At 34.7% G+C, this 22,480-nt stretch overlaps 1 protein-coding gene across 8 annotated transcripts in view; it reads right to left on the reverse strand.

Annotated features, from left to right (window-relative positions):
* The window catches only part of nbas (NBAS subunit of NRZ tethering complex), a 378,312-nt gene that overhangs the window by 190,766 nt on the left and 165,066 nt on the right, over positions 1–22,480 (reverse strand). For all 8 annotated transcript variants that reach the window (XR_015517670.1, XR_015517668.1, XR_015517669.1 and 5 more), the window contains 4 exons: positions 22,284–22,397; positions 19,461–19,584; positions 10,674–10,750; positions 7,936–8,073 (listed from right to left, as the gene is read on the reverse strand). Coding sequence is in view for 4 of the 8 variants with exons in the window: in XM_087297010.1 (XP_087153136.1) it covers positions 7,936–8,073; positions 10,674–10,750; positions 19,461–19,584; positions 22,284–22,397 (453 nt within the window). In the remaining 4 variants the exon portion in view is untranslated. The remainder of the gene's footprint in view (positions 1–7,935; positions 8,074–10,673; positions 10,751–19,460; positions 19,585–22,283; positions 22,398–22,480) is intronic.

Genomic DNA, 22,480 nt, shown 5'->3' on the forward strand with positions numbered 1-22,480 from the left:
TGGGCAAACTGCAAACTGAACCAAAGTCTAGGAGTGAATGCACTCATAATTTAAAACAATTTTTCTAATGATTAATGATGTCATAAATTTGTATTTAAAAAAAAAAAAATCATATTTCTTTATTCTCAATATTTAGTAATTATTTTTGGTTATGATAACCATCCGACAAGCTAATTCAGCTAACAAAAGTGCTTAAAATCTCACCAAAATTCAGTATTTAAATCTCGTAATTAAATAGAAAATGAGGCGAATAACTGAAAAAAGGTCCAGAACCACCTCTTTCAGCAGGCTGGCTACGGGCCTGTATTAACCAGCTTGTCTATACACAATGCACCTTTAAAGCCACATGCATGTCTTTTTTAAAGTTTAATTTGGGCCAAAAGATACAGAACATATTAGAATATTGGACTAAAGGTCCGTTAAATACTCATTAGCAAAATAAATAAACTAGAACAAATGCACATTTGATTATATTATAGGCTAATTAGCCTTTGTTTTACACACAAAGATTAATCTAAACTGAAGCGACTTTTGAACATTTGTTTCTCAGAAGAATAAACGAAAGAAAATAAAAGAAAAAAAATCCTGCATTTCCAGGGATGCGCCGCTTTCATTTAAAACCTTGCTCTGCTTTCCATTTCAACAGACCCAAGAACAGAAAACAACAGCGGTTGAGGGAGAAAACACTTGCTCGCTGTTAGTAGGGCGTCACAGTACAACAGGATCACAGTCTCATTCCTACACAGAGAACATAATTATGCACTTAGATTTGAAAGAAACATCTTGTTGGGCTTAATTTGCAATGCAAAGGCAGCGCACCGTTTTAGACGGAGCAGGATTCATCCAGAGGCCCGACTGCACGCTCCTACTTACTTTCAATAACACCGCATACATGTGCTGCCTGTGATAGTGATGATGTCTGACGGGGATTCGATTGGAGGGTGAAAAAAAAAAAGAGTGAGAAGAGAAATGCAGGGATGGATGTGTGATGGGCGAGAGACAGAGATTATGTGTTATGTGAGAGAGATACAGGAGGTTTAAATTAAGAGAAAAGGAAGGCTAAACGGATTAGCATATGAAACGAGCAAAAGGCAAATGAAGAAACAATCGGATAAGAGGTGCGAATGACGGAGGCGTTCGAGGCCTGTCGTACAGCTTGTCTGTCGCAAGTCTCCTTGTACAAATATTAGCAAACACAAAAGCGAAATGTCACTCGGAAACGGAACAGATGGAAGTAAAACACACACAGAACATCGCATTCTTCCTCTTCCCATCAGCGGTAATGGATTTTCTCCAGCATTTAACCAACGGCACACGAGAGGTACATTACCATCCATTAAGAAAAGTGTGTTGGTGCGGATGTGTGAATTGCTGCACGGCCAGTTATTACCTCAGCATTTGTCTAAAAGAAAGTAAAAAAAGCTCTGAGTGCACCTGTGACCGTGGATCTGGCCAACCGTTACCTTGAAAAGCAACAAACAGCCATTTCCCTTCATGACCTTTTGTGTTGTTCATTAAAGCGGAAGGCCAAAGTTTCCAGTTCAAGCGTGAAAGATATTAAAGAAAAAGAGCAGAAAAGAGTTAACGCTTCCTGCAGAGGCGCAGCTGAAATGCTGCTAAAAGCACATGAAATGAAAGTAAATAATAGACTTGTGACATGTCTGATTTGAGTGTTTTTCCAGCAGGTGCTTTATTTATCGTAAACTGCTGGCTAGAACCTGGAGCAGCCCTGGGATTAACAGCTGCGCTTAAGGGCAAAACAGCAACATGGGATATGAAAGCTCACGGGTGCTTTTAGTTTTTTTGTTACAACACTGACTTGGTCTGACTTTTGTTTTGAGTCATCATAGACACATTCCTGTTCAACAGAATGGTGTCAGTAACTATTTTTATTTTGTTTTGAATAAAGACATATCGAATAAACTGATTAAAAATGACACTACAAGTCTACAAAAGATTTATATTTTAAATAAACGCAGATAAATAAATAATGTTAATGTATTTAGATTGATATTATTGATTTTTTTTTATTTCAGAAATTATTAAGATATAAAGTAAAGCTCATCTTCCATGAAGATATTTAATAAAATTCCTATTGCAAATAAACTAAAACTTAAATTTTAGTAATGTGCATTGCTAAGCACTTCATTTAGACAGGCATTTGTCATTATTCTTTCAAATAGTTGTATTTCGGCCAAATATTGTTCGATTTTATTGTTCTTATTTCTTCTTGATCCTGTGTTGTTGATTTAGCACTAGGTAAATTATTAAGTTCAATTTGAGTGCACTTTTCACAATAATGGGCTATATGCGCACAGACTTTTAACTTTCGACCAGGCAGCTCAAGGTCGTTCCATTACAAAATTGTCATGTTTAAGATCTGATTTCTTTAAAAATCTGCGATCTCCACTGCCTGTTAGATATACAATATGAAGTGGGTCTCAGATCGGAGAAGAAGCACTGCATTAAATTCTTGCTAGTTAGCCTCTTAGTTAGCCGCTAACCTGTGGCTTCTGACGGAGCTAAGGGTTACAGCAGTCTTTCATCTCGTTTTACCCTTGAACAACTAAATGAATGCTTAAGTCTATTTAACTGAATGTTTTGTAATTGCATTACAACATCAATGTTGCAAAAACAACCTTGTGAAATTGAAAATAGTCACGCTAGGCTTTCACCGGAAGTTTATCATTGGCTTTAAAACTGTGGCTGTGCATTTGTTATTCCAAAGCAGTTTTATGAAAGGTGCATGTTATTACATTACAATAATGCTAATATTGACAAACTAATTACATTATATATATATATATATATATATATATATATATATATATATATATATATATATATATATATATATATATATATATATATATATATATATATATATATATATATACAGTCTTTGCAAGACTTGCATTCATGACTTGCATTATGATTTATTCTTTGGTATGTTTAAATTCTTGATTTTGACTGGAAAAATCTGGAAAACATCTGGAAAATATTCAGAGCGCTTCACTTTTTCCACATTTTTTATGTTACAGCCTTATTCCAAAATGGATTAAATTAATTTATTTCCTAAACATTTCCATAATGATAATGTGAAAAAGATTTTTTGAAATTGTTGCAAATTTATCAAAAATAAAAAAACCTGAAAAATCACATGTACATAAGTATTCACAGCCTTTGCTCACTACTTTGTTGATGCACCTTTAGCAGCAATTACAGCCTCGGGTCAAGCTTGGCACACCTGCCTTTGGGAATTTTTGCCCTTTCCTCTTGGCAGTACCTCTTAAGCTCTATCAGGTTGGAATTATCAGTGTAATCCCGAGGACACTGACATGTGGAGCTGGTGTTAATTGACCAACTCACAAATATGGTCAACAATATTTTCAAAGAGATAGCTAATACATTGAAATCACACACATGAACTCTCCCACGCATGTGCACTTTCTCTCTGCCTGCTTTTGACTGTTTAATACAGGAAGACAATGTGATTTATAACGCAAGTTATAAATGAAAATCTGCTTTGCATCGAGTCAATCTTTGCATTTGAGTTGTGCATTTGAAATAATTTTAATGCATTATCCCTTAAATAACCACTGGCATAAAATTTACTTAAAATAATGTTATTATTGTTAATCTAAATCTATAGATATACCTTTAAGAAATATTAGATAAAGTTAAACACAACAGCAATTGCAATCTTTTAAACTTCTTGAAAACTTTAAAAACTGTAGTTAAACATCGTATCTCATAATTTACTCATCCACTCATCCGTACTTTGTTCTAAACTTTAGACTTTTTCTTCAGTACAAAACAAAAGAAGATATGTTGAAAAATTCTTGGTTTTGTGACTATATAATTAATGTCAATGAGGTACAGGCTTTTTCAAAACATCTTCTGTGTGTTCTTGTTCTGTAAAATAAATAAAAAGGCTAGTAAACTAATTTCATTTTAGGCAAATAAAAGTGCCATTTTAACCTACATTCTGAATCTGTGATCTTTGTGGAAAAGTGACAGTCCTGCTAAACTTTTTTTTTTTTTTTCACACTGGGATATAATTACAATAACACGTTTTGTTTTTCTTGTCTTCCGACTTGCTCAGCCTGTAGCCAAATAGAGGGCTCATAACTACGTGACAGCTCTCAGAAACGAACTGTGAAGAGCCTGAAACAAACACACACAAATTCAAGCTCACAAGAGCAAAAAGTTTAATGACTTGAGTTCACAGAATTAGCTCGCAGGTTTGCTTCATTAAACCAAAAATTCTTCCAACTGCCAATCTTGTGTCAGCAGCAGACGAGTGTTCACAGAAACACTGTCTAAATATTAAAATATCAAACTGCTTCCAACTCATAACTGTCTTTCCATGTTTTTCTTCCTTTACAGGCGTATTTTGAAAACCACGAGAGAGTGCAATCTCTTCTTTTTAATTTGTTCATTTCACTTTCTATACCTACTGTTATAACGTAATGAAACCTAGAAGCTGTGAGACAGAATTTGTGAAACCTCCTCGGAATTTGTGCTGACATTCATATGCAATTCTCATCCAATATCCCTTCAAAATTCAGTGAAAGGCCTTAGAGATACATTGGACTTTCAGGAGTCAAAGTTTCAAAAATTTAGGACCAGAGTCAGAGTTCAGATTTTTAATGACTACAACATTGGTGCTACAAGTAGACCAGGATTCACCAGGTCTGAAAATACTGGAGTGGAATGAAAAAATAAAGCAGCAGTATGAATTTTGATTACGAGTTGCTGGTTATCAAGAAGATCCTTTAATTTTGAACAATTATCCAAAGTTTGAAGAGAAATACAATTTTACTTAGATCACTTTACTCAAATAAAATACTATAAAATATTCAAATGAATACAATTGTTACACTTCCCTGCAGAATGTACATTTGGATTGTGTGTGCGCATTTCTGTCTGTATGTGGGTGAGACGTTTTACGTGCGTTTCAGGTACAATATGGCATGAGAGCATCCGCATTCCGTGACATTGGGCACAGATGCTAAGATTGCACCACAAATCGCTGGTTGGCTATTTAAAAAGCCTGTTCAAACTGCAATCTCTCTCTCACTCTCTATGTCTTTCTCTTTCTCTCTCGATCTCACTCCTTCTTTGGCTTTGTGGTGAATGGGTCTCTCTCTTGCGAGCACTAGTCTGAGAGAATGTGGTTTTGTTTAGTTTGTGATACAGTAAATGCTCTTGCCTAAAATCTATTGAGATTGCAATGTGTTTGTTCATGAACTTGCCCAGTAACTGATAAGTTTGGGTAATACCTCGGAGAGGCTTTAGCAGTGAGCAAGTCATGCAATATACATTTACAGCACTCTTTTTTCTATTATTTCATTAGTGCTGTTTTGTGAACAGATGTCACCACTTCAATATGTTCCCTCTTCTGGTTATACCTAAAAACACGTTCCTACTCCTTTAGTGTGGCAGCGATACAAGTTGCGGTGGTAATGCTCATTTTAAAGTGTCACCCACTGTGTGTTTTTTTTTTTTTTTTTTTTTTGTTAGAATAGTTTAGTTAGGACATTTGATACAATTAAGATGTTTCTTTTCATGCATTTCTTTCGATATTTAGTTTAGCGTGTTAAACACAGTTAGTACGTTTTCTTATAATTTCTTTCTTTGATTAAAGCACCTCTAACTACCTCATCTCTGTCAGGTAAATTATAATAAATTATTTTAAATATTAATTTTTCACTGTACAATTGTCACTTGCTTTCAACTGATATGGGCAAAAAATAATCAGTTCTTTCTCCATTCATTGGTTACAAACACACAAAACTATTATGTTATGTTAAAATAACCTTAGTTTATAAATAACATCTAAAGCAGTGTTTCCCCAGTAAATTATGATGACATATTCACCACTCAAAGTTTTTATCAAATACGTTTTTTATAAATGGATTAAATGTACTGTATGTGTTGCCAAATAGAACACTGTGCAATAGTGTAATGTGCAATATTGGAATAGGTTATCTAGCTAGCAAGTTCAGCCATGATCTTTTAAGTTGTAACGATAATAACATGAATGCAAGTTATAAGACTAATCATATGTTAATGACATTTGCATTATGGATGAAATTAAATTTTAATGACAATATTTTGGATTAGATATAAATATAGTGTATTAGTGAGGACCGTCATGTTCTATGGTAAGTGAAAAATCTAAACTGGCTTTTCCTGCAGATGTAACTGAGGATGAGGTTTTAGTGACCATGAGAACAATGCAGATTGGACATTTGATAAAAGCAGCGATGGAGACAGTTCATGTAAGCTGGCTCAGAGGTAAACAAGACAGGCATTGTATACTGTAGTAAACATTGAAAAGCTGATTATACTGCAACACCAATTAAATCAAAACAAACGACAATTTTTTCAAACAACAAAATTATTAATTATAAGGAAAGTTCTAAAATTGAAATGTCTAAGTAAGATCCACTATTGGACGTTGCCGCCATATGGAAATCATAAAGTACCTTAACCTTAACTGCCCCACCATAATTTGCATTTCGTAAATCCTACAGTAATGTCGCTAGTTAACACACTAAATGCATTTTTTTCAACAAATCCCAGAATTCCTAAATATCAACCTCTACTAAATGGTAGATATTTCACAGTTTATGGTAAAAGTACTGGAATGAATACATTTACTATGAAAAATCAGAAAAAATGAAGTGTAAGATCTTTTTATTAAAAAAAATTATCAAAATAAAACATTTTTTTAATACTGAATCATCTTAATGGCATACAATTTTTCAGATTTTCTTTTACCGTTTTCTTGTTTCTTTTATAGTAAAACCAAAATCAAGTGTAGTAGTGCAACAGGATTATGTTTTTTTTTTTTGTAAACCAACAATGCTGTGTGTAGACCATTATTTAAAGCAGTCATTACTTAAATTACTTCATCAGTCATTATTTAAAACAGTCAAATTATTGTCTACCATTTGGTAGAGCAGGCAGTCAAAGGGTTAATAAACAATTTTTTAAGTTAAGCCATCCTGAGAAAGGAAAAACAGTCAAATATATATTTATAGCCTATCATAATGCGTGCAGCAGAGGGTTAAACTCATATTACATTAGAAACCTTAACAAAATAAACTTTTCTTTGCTATCACATTAGTAAAAAGTCCCACACAAACACATTAAAATCATCAAAACACGCTTTACTTTGACACCTGTTCATAACCCCACGCTTCCCATCATAAACCAATGAGAAAACCTCAAGCTTAGATGCCTGCTCATGATGCTTTATAGGTTTTATGAAGTGTTAACCAAATAGCACATAAAGGCTGACCTTGGTGATGAGGGTTGCCAGCGATCATCCTAATAATGAGGCATTTCGGCTTGTCCAGCGGTGAAAATGTGGTTTTGAAAGTAGAAGATTGAGAAAGCGTTCCTTCCTCGTTAACTAACTCTCAAAGTGAAGCGAGAGGAGCGTTCGTCATTATAACACAGAAAAGACGAGAGTTACGAGTGGAATGAGAGGGAGAGATGCTGAGATGCAACAGAGGGTGAAAATAAAAGATGGAATTATGATAATGGAACGGAGGGAGAGGGTAACAGGAAAAAGAATGAGAAAAGAGGCATGAGGAGGGAAGATGCTAAAATTTGCAGGGAAGCGGTAAAAGCGCTGTCATTGTGTAATGCAGATAAACCTGAAATATTACACGAGAAGAGGGAGAGAATGACACCGCAGAAGATGTGTAAAAGAGACAGAGGAATGGGGAAAAACAGAGAGCGAGAATAAAAGCTGATACCGTTTTATCGGTCCGTTTCAAGGTGAGAACTTTTATTGTGCCGCTAATGAATTCTGCTCTTGACTTGTGTAGATGTTTGGAAACTTGCTAAGGCGCCTGATAAAGAAGAATGGCTGTGGAATGGAGGGTGACAGAGAGGAACGCGAATGTACATGCTTACCCGGTAAAGAGGGCTGCACTTGTCTTTAAAGCAGGGTGCGAGGCGGGAGTAGATCTGGAGAGAGTAGTAATACGCCGCTAAATGCAGAGACAGGGCTGATGGAGGCTGCTTCTCAAAACATGTGTTCGCATCCAGAACCTGAAATAAAAAAACAACATATGTTCATTATGCATGTGCATACTAATCTAATTCAGTTTTTAGGACTAATCCATTGTAGTTAAAAGTGCACACTCATTCATTACATAGTCAATGTCATGTACAGTAGGCAGTGTATAAAACTGCTGACTCATTCACTGTGTAGTCAATGTCGCGTACAGTATGCTAAAACTGTTGATTCACTCACAGTAGATGGTACACAAAATCTTTGACTCATTCACTACATTGTAGTTGTCACATGCAGTTGAATGTGCCGAAAAGAGCTGTCTCGTTCACTATATAGTGAATGCTGTGTACAGTATGGGGTGTGAAAAATTGCAGACTCATTAAGTAAATATATTTATGGTTTTCAAATCTACCAACTTATTCAGTTAATGGCAAAATTGGTGTCAATTGTTTCTACAATGCACCATGATACAGAATTTGGTATTGGTTCATTAATAGATCATCACCGGTTAATATGACTGACGTCATTTATCTCATATGCACCATGTTGGGGTGTAATTAAAATGCTCCAACTACTTAAAAAGCAGATAACTGCACAATTCACTGCATGCGAGTTTGCTGTACAGTCTTTCACTGACACTGAAGTACAGCAGAACCAGGAGACAATATCTCACTGTTAGGGAGAAAATCCTAATCCTCTATCACTTTTAAAGCACTATTTGTGGATCCTGACATGAGTGTGTCTGTAGAGTGAATTTTCTTCATGGCATCTATCACGGATCAGCTGTGATAGCTGCGCAATGTGTGCTTTATTACGTGCATCTAACTGTTCCCGAGCATTTTCAGAGTCCACATAACTCATCAGTGCAGAATTAAAGGTGCAGTTCATTCATCTGACTGCTTGAAGTAAAGAACAAAATTGCATTACAAATAATATACAGTATTAATAAATATAAATGAATTAAAAATTGAATTTAAGAATTCTTGTGTTGTGAAGAAAAAATATATAATTGAGGATGGAAAGAATCGTCAAAGCACTGTGATGCACTGAGATATCAAAATGAACCAAATCAATAACATGATAATTTAAAAAACTGAACCATGAGACCAGTGTAGGTTCACACCCCTATCAAAATCTCTCAAAAAAAATATATATGTACCGAAATGAAAACTTGTGGCCAAAACCTAAAATTCTAAATGCATTTGTTCAAAAACTGAATCAAAAAAGCTGTTTATTTATTATTTTAATAAACTATGGTTATAAATACATTTGTAAGACTTTTTAAAATTAAAACACAATAACTACCCCCTTTAATGTATTTTCATTTGTGTTAGTATGATTTAAGGTTTTATTTATGTTAATGTTATTTTGCACTATTTTGTTAATTATATGCTGTGTGGATATAATGTTATTAACGTTAGAAGTTGATAGTGCCTGTTTGTTATTTGAAGGTTAAATAATAAGGAAAAAAAAAGGTTAAAGTTAAAGTTAAATAACTTAATTTTCATTGATTTAAAAAAAATAATAATAAAACAAAACGTTTTATCGAGTCGAGATGCATCATTTTACTAGCGTTTCTAAGACAGCACAGTAGCACTATTTCAAGCAACAGAAATAGTAAGTATACCTTATACTATGTAGAAACGTCCTGTTGAAGCGTTTTTTGAGTGGACTTCTCTGTACTGGTGAGCATGTATAGTACATGTTTCACAGCGCGGAATATGAAGCCATTTTGAACTTTGAGCGCAATACATGCAAATTACTGAACTGTATGCTACCCTGCTCTTGCGCGGCACAAGCCACTAAAATTAACGGGTTTCATAGCACATCGCATAGTTGCAAAAACCAAAAACACCATTTTTGGGAGATAAATTTCACAAATTTGACACATCCCTAAAAAAAACTTTTCTGAATGTGTTATTTCAAACAGAGTTGTGAGCAATGAGTTGTATGTTAAACAGACTTAAAAAAATGTTTTTCTGTTTGTGCAAATGTACACACAAATAATAAAAAACAGTCTTCTGTTGTTTTCAATTTACATTCTTCAAATCAGATTTCACTTTTTTTTGGTCTCTGACAAAAAACCCTCAGTGGAAAAAGTAACTCAATGAAATAGGTCAAAGGGACATCTGACACTTGCAGTAATGTCCGTAATAAGCAAAATGAGTGATTGAAAGTCTCGAAAATTCGACCCATGAGGACTTTCGAGGTCAAAGCAAGAAGTCTAGGACAATTGCCTCAGTAACGGCACATCAGTTTCAACCCAACTTCACCTGATAATGAACTGCGAAGTATCACTGGAGACATGCTATCAATTTTAAGCCCATCAAGACCATTTTCAGATGATTCCATTAGAGCATGAAGCCATCTGGATAAGGAAAAATGCAATAATACTTTGAAACGAAGGCCCCGAACGTAACGGAACAGGGGCCAACAGGTATGAGGCTTGATATTAGATTTTTAGTGACTTTTAAATGGTTTTATCTTTCAATACTGCACGCTTCTGATGGCAGCATAAGAAATTGTTATGGAAAACCATAATCTGAGGAGGCAGAGCTCAAATATCTCAGACAGTCATTCAGAAAGAGAGAGAGAGATAGAGAGAGAGATCTGCAAATAGAGCAGTCAGACTCACCTGAGGTAGAGCCAGTAAATAGGCCAGGGCGAGTGTCATATCTTTGGGAAAAGCATCACTGGCTAGCTGAAGGAGCACTGCGAAATGACAGAGGAGATGGGGAGAAAAAAGAAGGATGAACATTTCAGAGTTATTACTGCAGAGAAGCACCTCCTTGCTGTACTGTAACATGATGTGACAGAAAAGAGAGAGAAAGAGAGGGAAAAAATGAGCTCTCAATGGCAGCGTATAAACCTGAAATGTGACTGTGACAGCAAAACTGAGAGTATGGCGCAAATTCAGCGCCATGACATCTTGTTATCTGTAACCAACATACTATTTTAAAAAGCATTAAATTACAGGAGGCTGTTCTTGATATGCAAAATCTTCCTTACAAGCTAGCGGTTTTTGAATGGATTTGCCTAATTTGCTTTAATGGTATTTCAGAAACAACAAAAAAAAAAAAACTGAATAGTACTATTTACAGTACTAGTCCAAATACTGTCTATTGCATGTATGATACACAATAAAACTTATCATAAAAAGTATGACTCTGTGCAGTGGATGTGGCATAACATGAGCAACAGTAAACCAATGTCTCATTTTTATTTATGACATAGTGACACAAAAATCAAATGATTTGAAATAGTCTTGTCCAGTCTAGCTGCTGTAGTGTGATGCAATGCGAGCAACAATGATCTGGTGTAAACAGTGCAACACTGAGTGCAAATGTTGGGTTCTCCATGTAAACACTATCCATTTTCCTCATAATTACTGTATGTATACTTAACACCAATTTACAAACCATGAACTGTAAAATTGTAAAAATTAATAAAAAGATTGATCTATTTGTTATTTTAAATCCAGTTGTATCAATTGCAGTGTATCATCATAGTTCTTTTTCCACACTTAAGCTAATAAGTACTGCTCTTGTATAGCTTTGTTGATTTTTTAATTTTCAAAGACTTTTTTTTCTTCTGCTTTGTTGAAGATGGATACAGTTAAAAGGTCATGTTTTATATAAACCCTATAAACTTCTCTCCTCCTGAATCCTTGGGTCTGAATGCAGACAGAGTGGAGCAGTTTAGCAGGTCTTTAGCCCGGTCTATTCTAACCAATAACCCTGCTGGTAATCTGGAGGATTTTAAACATATGCTAACAGCACCACAGGTAGGCGATGTGTATGAATGGCAACGAACTCAACTGATAAAAGACAAAGTCTGCAAATCTCCAATTCTCATACAACTCACCGACAAAAATGCTTACTGCAAACCGACAGATTTGCTGTATCGGCCGGAATGGAATTGAAGAGATAACATGCCACAAACCCAGTGGATCATGGAAACAAACACATACCTTTATGAACCGATATGTCATTACAGAACAGGCAAATGGGCACTACGTCATCGCTTTCGATCCCACCCCAAAAATGATTTTAAACCAGAAAAGTGAAATTAGAAGACAAAAACTCAAAATTATTTACTTTTCCCCACAATCAAAGCTGACAGGTGCTAACGCTGTCTTAACTGATGCTCAACACATACAAATCTTTCAAAATCTCAAAAAAAGTACTAAAGGGTTTCTTGAACCTTTAAAGATGTCCTATTATGTTTTTTTACCATTTTATTTGAAGTTATTATGGAGGTGTATAAAAACTTATACTGCATAAATTCTCAGAAGGGAGAGATTTTAAAATATTATTTTTTTTATTATTATTATTAATCATTTTCAAGAGTAACAAATGGCTTGTTAGACTACAAACTTGTTTTTTGGGGATTTAATAATGTGGCCAAATTCCACTTATGGAAATTTGAAAGGTTAGGGATGGGGAGGGGCAAAATAACAATATTATTACATCCCTGATATGTCTATTGATAGCCGTGTGTGCAAAGTTAAAGTGAAAACTGTGGCATCTGGCCAATTATGGTGTATTTATAATGAGACTTGTAATCGGAACTGGTGCTCTGTATTTAACCAAAGTGCACACACACGAAGTAGTGAACACATGCACACATTAAACACACACACATGGACGAGTAAATGTTCTGCTCAATCCTCTGGATCAATGTTCTCAGCTCAAATTCATTATATTTTGAAATATTTGATATTCTGATCCCTCTGATCCCTAAACCATGTACACTGTCAAACTGCACTGGGACAGCTAACAAATCATAACACAACTTAATTTTTCACAAGGTTCATCAAACCTAGAACTATTTCAGCCGTTTGTCCCACGCTGGGGAGAAAGATAGTGTAATAATGTAAATTATCTGAAAAATAATGAGTTTTCCAAACCATAAAAGATGACAGCATGTTCTAGAGCAGTGTTTCCCAACCCTGTTCCAGGAGGCACATCAACAGTACATAGTTTGGATGTCCCCCTTATCTGATGCATTAACTTCAGGTTTATGAGTCTCTTATTATGTTCTGATGAGTTCATTCAGGTGTGTTCAATTAGGAAGAGGTTGAAAATGTTACCTGTTAGTGTGCCTTCAGGAAAAGGGTTGGGAAAAATGTTCTAGTACACCCCCCAAACAGAATCATCACTTTGATAAAGGGCATAATTGGACCCCTTGAAAAATCACACATGAAATATGAGAAAGATACTGAATGGATGTGAAATGTGTGAGTGGTTATGAAAAAATTTTCATGTAAACTTGTGATAACATAAACAAATGTGGACACGTGTGATTACTTTGGTTTCATTTAAAAATATTCCAAAACCACACATTGTAGGTTTCACATATTTTACAATTGTGATTAAACATGCAGTGCATCCAGAAAGTATTCATAACGCTTCACTTTTCCACATTTTTTTAATGTTACAGCCTTTTACTAAAATGGACTAAATTCATTTATTTACTCAAAATTCTACACACAATACCCCACAATGACAATGTGAAAAAAAGAGTTTTTAAAATTGTTGCAAACTTATTACAAATAAAACCCCTGAAAAATCACATGTAAAGAAGTATTCACAGCCTTTGCTCAAAACTTTGTTGATGCACCTTTGGCAGCAATTACAGCCTCAAATCTTTTTGATTATGATGCCACAAGCTTGGCACACCTGTCTTTGTGAATTTTTGCCCATTACTCATTGCAGAACCGCTTAGGCTCTATTAATTTGGATGGTGTACAGGCATTTTCAGATCTCTCCAGAGATGTTCAATAGGATTTAGGTCAGGGCTCTGGCTGGGCCACTGAGGAACATTCACTGATTTGTTGTGAAGCCACTCTATTGATATTTAGGTGGTGTGTTTTGGGTCATTGTCCTGCCGGAAGATAAACCGTCGCTCCAGTCTGAGGTCAAGAGCACTCTGAAGGAGGTTTTCAATCAGGATGTCTCTGTACATTGGTGCATTCATCTTTACCTCTATCCTGACTAGTCTTCAAATTCCTACTGCTGAAAAACATCTCCACAGCATGATGCTGCCACCACCATGCTTCACAGTAGGGATGGTATTAGCCTGGTGATGAGCGATGCTTGGTTTTCTCGAAACGTAATGCCTGGCATTTACACTAAAAAGTTCAACTTTAGTCTCATCAGACCAGAGAATTTTGGTTCTTTTGGTCTGAGAGTCTTTCAGATGCCTTTTTTAAAATTTCAGGCGGCGAGATGGTTCTGTCTGGCCACTCTACCATACAGGCCTGATTAAAGGATTGCTGCAGAGATGGTTATGCTTCTGTAAGGTTTTTCCTGTCTCCTCAGAAGAATGCTGGAGCTCAAACAGAGTGACCATTGGGTTATTGATCACCTCCCTGACTAAGGGCATTTCTCCCCCAATCACTCAGCTTAGATGGTCGCCAGCTCTAGGAAGAGTCTTGGTGGTTCCAAACATCTTCCACTTACAGATGATTGAGTCTACTGTGCTCATTAGAACTTTCAGAGCAGCAGAAATTTTTCTGTAACCTTCCCCAGCCATGTGCCTCGAGACTATCCTGTCTCGGAGGTTTACAGACAATTCCTTGGTCTTCATGCTTGGTTTGTAATTTGACATGCAATTTTTAACCCTGGGATCTTATTTAGATATAGGTGTTAGCCTTTGCAAATCATGTCCAATCAAATGAAAGGCTGTGAATACTGATGTACATGTGATTTTCAGTTTATTTTTTTTTTTTTTTTATAAATTTGCAACAATTTCAAAAAATTCGTTTTTCACATTGTCATTATGGGGTATTGTGTGTAGAATTTTGAGGAAACTAATGAGTTTAATCCATTTTTGAATAAGGCCGAAACATAAAAAATGTGGAAAAAGAGAAGCTCTTTGAATACTTTCTGGAAGCACTGTATGAGGCGCATATGTTTCTATTTTTTTTTTCCTGAAAGGGATGATTTTACACATATTAATTAGCAAAATAGGCTAACTAAGCAATTAAATAAAGAAATGAGCCACAAAAAATATCAAACAACTTACACATATGGGCAAATACAGAGCTGATGTACAGTATTAGAGAGTTCTGTTCTTCTGCTACTGATGTTGAAATGTTAGAAAGCAAGTTTAAAAGAATATAAGGGCTCAACAATGAATTTATATAAAACTTTCTATAAATATGCATTTGATTCTGACCTTTCGCTTGCATCCAGTAGCTTAACCCCATTCAACAGCGAACAAAACCTTGCAGGGATTGTGGCTAAATTTGTCCAATTAGAATCTGACCACAAAAGCACCCTACGGGACGATTGTAAACATTCATTAAACCTACAGTACCACACGAGCAAAGCTAGCAAAGAAACGTTACTGCTGGAAACAAAAGCAGACTGCTGTGCAGACATACACAGCGCCAGACTCTCAAATATGATTAGCAGGTGACGTGAGTCTAATGTTTCAGGCAGCCCATCAGTTCCCATTTCTCAGAGAACTGCAATACGGTGTTGGGTTTTATTCCGCTATACGGAGTCTCTGATGGTATCAAAGGCATTTTTAGCATCAGACAATCCGCGGCAAGACAATGTTATCAAAAACAGCTGGAGCGGAGGGAGTCTTGCGTGAGCTGGGATAACAAAGGTGCTCGTGTTTCTAAAAGTATCAGTTTTAGTGTTCTCAGCTGTTTGACGGCTTCTTTTAACACATCCTTCCTCAAAGTCCCTTTAACATACAAAACTAGAAACGTGTGGCTTCACACAGAATCACAGCCATGCTGATCAGAGATGGAGGCTGTCATTATGCTTAAAGACTTCAGCTCTGTTGTATTCCAGTCTGCGAAAGCGTTTGGGTGTAAAAGTATGTGAGAGAGACCAAAAAAAGAAACTGACACAGTTTAAATTTGCACATTAAACATAATATATACTCAGAAATATAAAGATAATGTGTGATTAATGCTGATTGGATGCGATAAATAGTCTATAAACAAATTCAAATAATACATAATTTAAATTATGGCAGCTCGTGTGGAGAATGAAGTCACATGCATTGCTCAGGTGTGAGTTTTTCTCAGACTTCAAGAGAGTGTAAAAATCTTGATGGTTCTGTGGATCTCGTCAATCAAAATGGATCTTTATTTTGTATTTTCTATTGGATTCATGTCAGGTGATTGGCTAGGCCATTTTACAGCTTGATTTCTTTTCTCTGAAAGCATTTGAGAGTTTCCTTAGCTGTGTTTTGATCACTGTCTTGCTGAAATGTCCCCCCTGGTTTCATCTTCATCATTCTGATAATGTAGATGTTGGACTAAAGTAGTTAATATTTATTTACACTGACAAAGGGTTGCTGAATAACTTCTGAGAGATTTCACTTGCTGTCTGGGCTTTCACTCCCTTTTTACACCTCCTATCTTCATGTGTTCAATACTTTTTTCCCGTGTCATTTTATTTTACAATACAAGTAATTAAAATAAATAAAATGTATTATATATATATATATATATATATATATATATATATATATATATATATATATATATATATATATATATATATATATATATATATATATATATATAAAATACAATACAAAAATGCTGTTTTCCACAGCCACACAAACAATTTGTGCTGGGCCAACAGGAAGGAATTAAGTCAACTTTTTAATTTTTACAAATTTAAGTGGATTGAACATAAAACAAATAATTTGTGCCCAAAATGTCAAGAAGTGTGCTGTTTTAACTCATTTTAAGTAAGTAGATTGTATGACTGAATCAACTTCTTTTTACAGTTTAAAATAGTTTGACATCAAGCAGGAACTGTTCATAGGCCAACGACAACACCACAATGAAATGGTCTATATCTGCATTTTATTTTATTTTTTTAATTTTAAACTGTCAATTAAATTAACTGTCAATTCAAATGTAATTTTAGCATAATAAAACGTTTATATGGGTTTTAAGACCCTAAAAACATGCTTGAATAATGAATTTTATTCACAAATAAAAGTATTTAAAATATTGAAATATCGGTTAATTCAAATGTAATTTTATTGTTATAAAAAGTTTATATGTAGAATAGTGTTTTAAGACCTAAAATATGCTTGAATAATGCATTTTACTCATAAATGAAAATAAATATATCTGCATTCTTTTATTTTTAAGCTGTCAACCAAACCAAACTGTCAATTAAACCAGGTCAGTTTAGAGTAATAAAATGTTTACTTGAAAAACAGTTTTTGACTTAAAAAAAAAAAATCAAGCTCTAATAAAGTATGCTTCAAGTATAAATAAAGTACACATAGCTAAATTACTTTATTTAGACTGTCAGTTTAATTAACTGCTAATTAAAATATAATTTTAGTGCAATAAAATTCTTATTTGTAGAATAGAGTTTTATAACTTAAAAATAAGAAAATCAAGCTCTAAGAAATGTATTTTTATTTATAAATGTGCATTCATACATTATTTATAAAACAGCACAATTTCAAAGTCAGAAGCATGTTGCCCAGATGGCAAGAAAATGAAATAAATCTAACCATATCAGCAGCGCGAAGCATCCTTAATTCATAACCTTTAAGCATTTCACACATAAGCACTAAGATTAGAGAGGACATGAGCGCAATATCTAAACAACAAAAATCCATGACTGCTCTAATAGGAAGCAGTGTATTCAGCATAGGTTTTAGCGTGCAGGTCATTAATTTAGCGTTATCGGCCCGCCGTAAGCGCTTCCCCTTTCATCTCACGTTCTCCCTCATGAAGGTGACTTTACGCCTGCCGTGCGCAACTGAACGACAGTGACACTGGAGGAATTAAAAGAGAGGATAAGAAAGGAAAGAGGCAATGGGAGAATTGCGATTTGCATTCTTCCACTAAAGTTCTAGCATCGCTCCCCATCACTCCGCATCGATTTTCTCATTCGCCTCATCCATCTTGACGCAAAAGGCCTTGATATTTTGACTAGCCGCTATCTCTCTTGTATCGGGAAGGTGCGCATTATTTACTGCTGTCTGCTAGCGGTGAGTACACATTAATTAATCAATATGACGCTATTCTTCCGGACGTGTAGCCAGCGAGTGGCGATACATCAGGGAGTGACGAGGCCAGCATTCGCTACCTGAGATTTTGCCCCAGGCCCGAAGATTCCAGCGTTATTCGCAAGGACACTGCAGCTAACAAGAGGGTGATGAGAGACGGCTGATGGTGGACATTTCACTGGGATGGCCCAGGTGAGGTCACTAGTCATGCTGATTTTAGGAGCAAGTATTTGTGTTTAGTGGAGCTGCACAATCGGATAAAAACAAATATTCTGATAATTAGTTTTGCTGCAATATAATTTACCAGATGCAATACTATGGAAGCCTGTTTCAGCCATTGAATAAAAAATAAAATAAAAAAGGTTACAAAGGTTACAAACTTGCAAGATATAAGGTCAGAATTATAAGATAAAAAGTCCAGAATTTTGACTTTCTATCTTAGGAATTCAGATTATATCTTAGAATTCTGACTACTTTGCAATTCTGAGAAATAAAGTAGCAATTGTGTGATATAAACTCAGATTTAAACTGATTTAACTGTAAAGTTATAATGTCCAGATACAATACTGGTATATTTTACCAGATACAATACTATAGAAGCCCATTTCCACCACTGAATAAAAAACTTGTTTGTAAATTTAAAATTCGATTCGTAAATACACAAATCCAATTCATAAATTTAAATACGATTTGTAAATACACAAATCTAATTAGTAATTTTAAAACAGTTATATTACGCAATTGCCACTTTATTGTTTAAACACTGTAATGTTTATGTGTTTATTTATTTAAAAGTAATTTCACATCTCTAAACCCTACCGGTAAATCCCATTTTATTGTTTGCATCAATAGAATAAATGATCTAATTAGTAATTTTAAAACCGTTATATTACGCAATTGCCACTTTATTTCCCAGAATTCTGAGATATTAGGTCAGGTTTTTATTAGTCAAATGGAAAATATCACTGTACAGTCTCCAATGTATTAATAATTAATTATAAATCTTAAAATAGTTACGAATAAAATCTGAGTTTTTTAGGAGGCAGCTTTTACTTTTTTTTCTCAGAATTGCTAGATATAAAGTTAGAAATCTGTTATGTAGTCAGTAGTCAGGGTTATAAAATAAGAATTGTCAGATATGAAGTCTAAAAAGTCAAATGCAAAATATTATTGTATAGTCTTCATCATAAAAATAATTAAATATAAATAATCTTATTTAAAGCTACTTTTAAACTCAAAATGCTTTCTTGGAATGCTGTATCGTCACAGGTTATTTTGGATAAACTTAGAAATTACAAACTATTATACCTGATCAACTATAATCCGGTGTGACTATTGTGGATATGTACATTGCGATATCAATGGCAATATGATATACAGTATTGTGCAGCTCTAGTATAAGCTCTACTACCTTCGGTTGCAGGAAAGAGATTTTGTCCTTCGCTGTTTGTTTCAGCCAGTTTGCCGGTCCGAAGTAACACTTCAGCAAAGTCTTCTTGAGGGTTGTAGTGGTATGAAGAATAGACATCTTCTGACTAGAAAGATAACAAAAGAACAGGACTTAATTCACTTATTTTTTGTCAATTTATAAAATGTCTTTGTACCTACACTACCTAAAGTTTCTCACAAGAAATGCTATTTCATGCATTGTCCGATAAGGGGCTACTTCAAACAAATGCCCAAATGCAAGATTTTGTTTCATATAAAAACATATGGCTTTTAAGACGAGACATGCCCCCCAAATCCCACCCCAAAACCCAACCATTACAGGGCATTGGTTAATTTTACTAAATTAAAACGTTAAAATAAAGCGTTACAAATTGGAGTGAGATTATGTTTGAACATCATATTAAATTTTTCATTATTCATTATCATGTGATGATACTAAAACTGATATTTATGAAATGATACTTTAAGAATTGTGAGTTACACTCACTATGAATCAACCAAGAATGACAGTAACAAAATACAGTAACAAAATTATATTTTTAAAAAGTATAGTTCTTTTGAACAGCTTCCTGATAAAGCAATCACAAGAACAAACCGCATAAAAAATACAACAGAACACTTATTTTATCTTTGACATGTCAGTTGCCATTTCCCATTAGCTGAATTTATAATTTAATCACAGCACACAAAGGTCAATGTTATATTTATACTACATCACCTAGAGTAGGCGGTAAAATTCTAATGGTTTAGAAGCAGCTATTAGACACATATTGGTCTATGTGTGTGTGTGATCGTGTGCGTGTTTGTGAATGTGTGTATGTAACCAAATCAGGCCTTAATAAAGCCTAAATGTTTATGTGTTTATTTATTTAAAAGTAATTTCACATCTCTAAACCCTACCGGTAAATCCCATTTTATTGTTTGCATCAATAGAATAAATGCAACTGGTAACATACAGCCATGGCAAAATAAAAAGACCTTTGAAAAAGCTCAGGTTCTACGGTTTAACTAGGTATAGACTTTAATAAAATGGAAAACAAAAAAGTATTTTATAAAGGTAAGAAAACAATTAATTTCCTTTTATGCACATTTAAATGGGTTTTTTAGAAAATCTGGTGCTTGAAAGTAAGTTTTTTTACGAAATACAACAAAAAACATAGCTTTCTCAAACACATAATGAAAAGAAAATATAATCCAGTAGATCAATAATCCTGAGAAACTCTATAAAAAAAATATAGATCTATAATATAATATAATATAATATAATATAATATAATATAATATAATATAATATAATATAATATAATATAATATAATATAATATAATATAATATAATATAATATAGGGGTGGGCGGTATAACGGTGTCATAGTCATCACCGGTGTGACTCTGCGCCACGACATGGATTTTCTAATACCGTAATAAATCAATTATATTCCTTGAACGACTGCATTTACATCAATAATAGTAATTACATTTTTTTCAAACGTTCAGTTGTGGTCTGAATACCTGTCCTTATACTTATATATATACTTGTTGTAAATAAAAAAGTAAAACATATTTGTATCGGCTTTGCCGATGGTAGGTAAAAAGGGAGTGGCCATTAAACGACTAGTGAAACATTGTGAAGAAATGTCGGGCCAGTAGCCTATACTATCTGAAAAGAGATGAGTGAGAACCAGACGAAGAGACCGAGGCCGCTTTAGAGTAAACTGCAGCAGGGCATTGACATGGAGCTAGATGGCTACCTGCTGATGGTAATGGCTGACAGTGACTCTGATCCACTGGAGTGGTGGCGTTTCCAATGTCCCCACTTCTTGCGCATTAGCCGTCTGGCAAAAAAAAAATACCTATGCATCCCAGCCACAAGCTCACCCTTCGAGAGTGCATTCAGCACAGAGGGCAATATTGTAACAAGCTCCAGGGCATCACTGAAGCCAGAGAATGTTGACAGGCTGGTGTTCTTGGCAAAGAACTTGAATGTCTAGTTTCATCAGAGTTCAGATAAAGAGAGAGTTAGTTTTTGTGAAAAGTACACACTATTAAACTATTCTTGTGTTATTACAATGCTAATATTTGTTTTGTTGTACAACGTTAAGTAAGATCTTTAGGTTTTTTGCTAAATAAATATGTTGAGAACGCACAATACTCTCCCATGTCTCTTTTTTATAGGGATACCAACCATTTACTTATTATATTATAAAAATATTAACTTTTTACACATACTAAAGGGACAGGACAGGCTACTCCTCCCAAAAAGTACCAAAAAAAAAAGCATATTATACCGTGATATTATACCATCACCGTTCAAAAGGTGAAAAATACCGTGATATTAATTTTAGGTCATATCGCCCACCCCTAATTTAATATGAAAAGTATGAATACATTTATCTACTAAGATATTCCATGCAACATATTCATTTGTAATAGAGAAGTGCAGTGGTTAACAGCTTATTTACTTATTTAGCCACATGCAGCTAGAGTGTGGCTTCAAGAATGATTTAATTATGCTATTTTAATGATGCTTTTGTTTTATCTTACAAGTCTGTAAGCTTTAGATTTACTGTAATTGCCCAGAACACAATGACCTGTGCATTATTCAATACGTCTCTGTGCCAGTCAACATTAATGCAATTACAATGCACACAAAATAAATGCACAAATTCAAAACTGTCATTAACCTTTTCCTTTACCGCCGCTGAAATTTTCAAGAGACATCAAATAAAGCTTTAAGAGAAAAACACAAACAGATGTGAGCCAGAAGGATGGAGGTTGTGAAATTTACCGTATTGACATATGGATCATCGAACAGCTCCTCGTAGAAAGGACTGCACCCCTGCTTCTCCAGATCTGCGTTCTGATTGGCTGCTCCGGCACGGTTTCTATCCACGGCTGGTCCCTGAGAGGAGATAAACGTTCATTAAACATTCATAGAATATTCATAAAACATTCACAGACACGCATGCAGGAGCCATTAATGTT

Source organism: Danio rerio, chromosome 20 (genome assembly GCF_052040795.2).
Source record: "Danio rerio strain M-AB ecotype USA chromosome 20, GRCz13ab, whole genome shotgun sequence".
Classification (NCBI taxonomy): domain Eukaryota; kingdom Metazoa; phylum Chordata; class Actinopteri; order Cypriniformes; family Danionidae; genus Danio; species Danio rerio.